Source organism: Engraulis encrasicolus, unplaced genomic scaffold (assembly GCF_034702125.1).
Source record: "Engraulis encrasicolus isolate BLACKSEA-1 unplaced genomic scaffold, IST_EnEncr_1.0 scaffold_91_np1212, whole genome shotgun sequence".
Classification (NCBI taxonomy): Eukaryota; Metazoa; Chordata; class Actinopteri; order Clupeiformes; family Engraulidae; genus Engraulis; species Engraulis encrasicolus.
Genome location: NW_026946269.1, coordinates 10001 through 15000, shown reverse-complemented (window position 1 = coordinate 15000; position 5000 = coordinate 10001). Strand labels below are relative to the sequence as shown.

The 5000-nt window shown below is 47.8% G+C and overlaps 1 protein-coding gene across 1 annotated transcript in view; it reads right to left on the bottom strand.

Annotated features, from left to right (window-relative positions):
- Positions 1-5000, bottom strand: part of dock5 (dedicator of cytokinesis 5) — a gene marked incomplete at its 5' end in the record, with an annotated part of 82212 nt that overhangs the window by 69738 nt on the left and 7474 nt on the right. The window contains 2 exons of the mRNA XM_063194148.1: positions 1692-1773; positions 1918-2075. Coding sequence (XP_063050218.1) covers positions 1692-1773; positions 1918-2075 — 240 coding nt within the window. The remainder of the gene's footprint in view (positions 1-1691; positions 1774-1917; positions 2076-5000) is intronic.

Below are 5000 nucleotides of genomic sequence, written 5' to 3'. Positions count from 1 at the left end.
TTTACTTTAGGTCACATAGGTCAACAGGAACAATTCCAGGTGACTGTGATTACGGCTGATGAGGACTAAGGAAACGCACGGTGTTTACCGTGGCCGTGTGGATCCAGCCAAATTCAGCCAGCACATTTTAAAGGGCCGTACACACACGTCGCTGCTAGTTACTCGCTCAGCGAATGAACTCAATAGAATGTCAATGTGTTCCAGCGAGACTAGCAGGCGAGTAGGCTAGTACTGTACAAGCGATGCGATGTAGGCGGATCCCGAGTTGAAAATATTTTATCTTCGAGCGAGGCGAGTAAGCGAGTAACCAATTGGAAGGCAGAGTTCGGTACTTCTCGCCTGCTCATTGGCAGTTAAAGCCGCGGGAACTTTCAGCAAACGTTCCATGAAACAGAGGCGAGTAGACGAGCAAGCAAGAAGCTAGCAAATAGCAGCGATGTGTGTGTACGGCCCTTTATGCACAGCACGAGGGTGATCTCGTTTTTGTATTACACTTTTTTTGTTGCAATGAACGGGGAACAATCCAAAAAGGATTTTCTGACTGGAACTGCACTTTCTGCTGCGTGTGATAGAACATCTCAAGTCCAAGCCGAGGCTACAGGGCAGCCTCCACAGTATTTTTGGTATTTTGCTATTTGATAAGGATCCCCATTAGCAGAAGGCACCTCAATGAGGGTGGGTACAACGTCCTTTTCCATGTACCACTTTTAATTGTAAAAGGCCTACAATAAACGCAGAATATAACAAAGAGTAATTAGCTTTGAAGCAAAAGTAAGATATTGCTTCGTGATAAATAACTTTCTGTATATTGCTCCAAGTAGTTAGGAAATGGATCGCAACAAGAAAAGAAGAAAAACTGAGTGCGATCCATTTCCTAACTACTAGATTACTTCAGAGACACACCAACAAGACGGAAGAGCGCGGTGTGTGGAAGATATCCTTGTATATTGCTCCAAGAAGTACAGTGCATGGGTAAACGATCTACGACCCCTCACTCGTGCGAGTATATGAAGCTTATGAAGCATCTGATAGAATGGGGGGCCCCGGATGAAATTTTGCTTAGGGCCCCATTAAGGCTTGGGCCAGCCCTGCCTGGATATATTTTGTGAAAGTTTGATCAAACCGTTTTAGCTACTTTACACAATTTAGCCATTCTACAGTTGAGGACGATATTATTGGCCTCCCTCCTGAAATTAGACATTTCTCTTGATTTCTCAGTGAAAATGACCATTATGAACCGTTTCTGTTATTCTGGAAAAAATACATCTTTTTTGTTTAAACTCATTGTGAAAATGGATAAATCCAAATTCAACTCTTTGGCCTTTCTCTCCATCAGTGTATTTGTTTCCAGAATAAGAGAAATGGTTCATAATGGTCCTTCTCACTGATAAATCAAGAGAGATGTCTAATTTCAGGAGGGGGGCTAATAATATCGTCCTCAACTGTATATGTGTGATGAGGGCATATCACAAAACACAACATTTTGAAGCATGTGTGCATGTATGTGTGTGTGTGTGTGTGTGTGTGTGTGTGTGTGTGTGTGTGTGTGTGTGTGTGTGTGTGTGTGTGTGTGTGTGTGTGTGTGTGTATGCGCGTGTGTGCATGTGCATGTGTGCATGTGTGCATGTGTGCATGTGTGCATGTGTGTGTGTGTGTGTGTGTGTGTGTGTGTGTGTGTGTGTGGATCTTACTGTGAAGAGAGCTGGCAGATTGTTGAGCTTCTCGATTTCTTTGGGCATCCCCGTACTGTCCCAACGCACCAGGAAATTCTCACTGAGGAACAAACACACACACACACAGACCTTCACAATCATCATCATGATCACCACCACCACCACCACTACCATTGCCATACATATAGACCGCATTTTCTGGGATATATTATTGTATTTTCCACAGCATTATATTTACAGATACCTGATGACTTCTGACTGGTCGGGGTCGTAAATTGACATCAGCAGTTCGGCGTCTTCTCCGATGTTGCAGACGAAGTTCTTGAGGTTGAGCAGCAGGCTGTAGGTGTGGACCGTGGAGAAGAGAGTCTGGCGGCGCAGCTCAAGGTTCTGCAGACGAGACTACACACACACACACACACACACACACACACACACGCACACACACACACGCACACACACACACACACACACACACACACACACACACACACACACACACACACACACACACACACACATACGCACAAACACACACACACATTTCTAAGATGCTTATCCATGGCCTAGTGTCTGTGGCCTAGTGGTTAGAGAGTTGGTCTTTCAATCTGGGGGTTGCAGGTTCGAATCCCAACAAACCTCTCCCTACATCTCCATCCATGGCTGAAGTGCCCTTGAGCAAGGCACCTAACCCCACACTGCTCCAGGGACTGTAACCAATACCCTGTACCAAGGCACCTAACCCCACACTGCTCCAGGGACTGTAACCAATACCCTGTACCAAGGCACCTAACCCCACACTGCTCCAGGGACTGTAACCAATACCCTGTACCAAGGCACCTAACCCCACACTGCTCCAGGGGCTGTAACCAGTACACTGCAAAATAATAACTGTAAGTCGCTTTGGATAAATGAAAGCGTCAGCTAAGTGTAATGTAATGTAATATGATAGAACTGGACTGACACCTTAACACCTTATCAAGGCACTGTTTAGACATACTGTCCTGAAGCTTAACCATCTAAACCAGGGGTATCCAAACTTTTTTCTCTGGGGGCCACATTATTGTTCCTGACTGTGATCATGTGGGCTGTATACTAGGCCACTGCTTGTTATAGTCATAATTTCTACCACGGCAATCGCCATTACACACTGAAGAAGAGCTCTACCCGAAACGTTTGTAGGCGAATAAACAAAGAAAAATCTGAAGAGTGCAGTCCTTCACGTCCTTAATTCATAATGTCTAGCACAAAATAGCTCATCATTACAAGTGATTTGCAAAAAGAAGTGAGCGAGTACTTCACATGTTTTTTAGCTGCAAAAATGACTGTACTTGGATCTTACTAGAAAATGTTTGTTTTTTACTTAGTAAACTTTCATGTAAAGATCAAATTTGGCGATAGGCAGCCCAGTTTCAATGAGCAGCAGAGTTGCAGTACCTTTTTTGACCATTTCCTGCACAGTGTCCCTTTGAGTGTTTTATTTTGCTCATCAAGAGGCCTTCCTACAGTTTAATTTTCAATAACTAACTACAACTACACCCAACTACACCCAACTACACCCAACTACACCCAACTACACCTCACCCAACTACACCTCACCCAACTACACCTCACCTCACCCAACTACACCTCACCCAACTACACCTCACCCAACTACACCTCACCCAACTACACCTCACCTCACCCAACTACACCTCACCCAACTACACCTCACCTCACCCAACTACACCTCACCTCACCCAACTACACCTCACCTCACCCAACTACACCTCACCCAACTACACCTCACCCAACTACACCTCACCCAACTACACCTCACCTCACCCAACTACACCTCACCTCACCCAACTACACCTCACCCAACTACACCTCACCCAACTACACCTCACCTCACCCAACTACACCTCACCTCACCCAACTACACCTCACCCAACTACACCTCACCTCACCCAACTACACCTCACCTCACCCAACTACACCTCACCCAACTACACCTCACCCAACTACACCTCACCCAACTACACCTCACCTCACCCAACTACACCTCACCCAACTACACCTCACCCAACTACACCTCACCTCACCCAACTACACCTCACCCAACTACACCTCACCCAACTACACCTCACCTCACCCAACTACACCTCACCTCACCTCACCCAACTACACCTCACCTCACCCAACTACACCTCACCCAACTACACCTCACCTCACCCAACTACACCTCACCTCACCCAACTACACCTCACCCAACTACACACCTCACCCAACTACACCTCACCTCACCCAACTACACCTCACCCAACTACACCTCACCCAACTACACCTCACCTCACCCAACTACACCTCACCTCACCCAACTACACCTCACCCAACTACACCTCACCCAACTACACCTCACCCAACTACACCTCACCCAACTACACCTCACCCAACTACACCTCACCCAACTACACCTCACCTCACCCAACTACACCTCACCTCACCCAACTACACCTCACCCAACTACACCTCACCTCACCCAACTACACCTCACCCAACTACACCTCACCTCACCCAACTACACCTCACCCAACTACACCTCACCTCACCCAACTACACCTCACCCAACTACACCTCACCTCACCCAACTACACCTCACCCAACTACACCTCACCCAACTACACCTCACCTCACCCAACTACACCTCACCTCACCCAACTACACCTCACCTCACCTCACCCAACTACACCTCACCTCACCCAACTACACCTCACCTCACCCAACTACACCTCACCTCACCCAACTACACCTCACCTCACCCAACTACACCTCACCCAACTACACCTCACCTCACCTCACCCAACTACACCTCACCTCACCCAACTACACCTCACCTCACCCAACTACACCTCACCTCACCCAACTACACCTCACCCAACTACACCTCACCTCACCCAACTACACCTCACCTCACCCAACTACACCTCACCTCACCCAACTACACCTCACCTCACCCAACTACACCTCACCTCACCCAACTACACCTCACCCAACTACACCTCACCCAACTACACCTCACCCAACTACACCTCACCCAACTACACCTCACCTCACCCAACTACACCTCACCCAACTACACCTCACCCAACTACACCTCACCCAACTACACCTCACCTCACCCAACTACACCTCACCCAACTACACCTCACCCAACTACACCTCACCTCACCCAACTACACCTCACCCAACTACACCTCACCTCACCCAACTACACCTCACCTCACCCAACTACACCTCACCCAACTACACCTCACCCAACTACACCTCACCCAACTACACCTCACC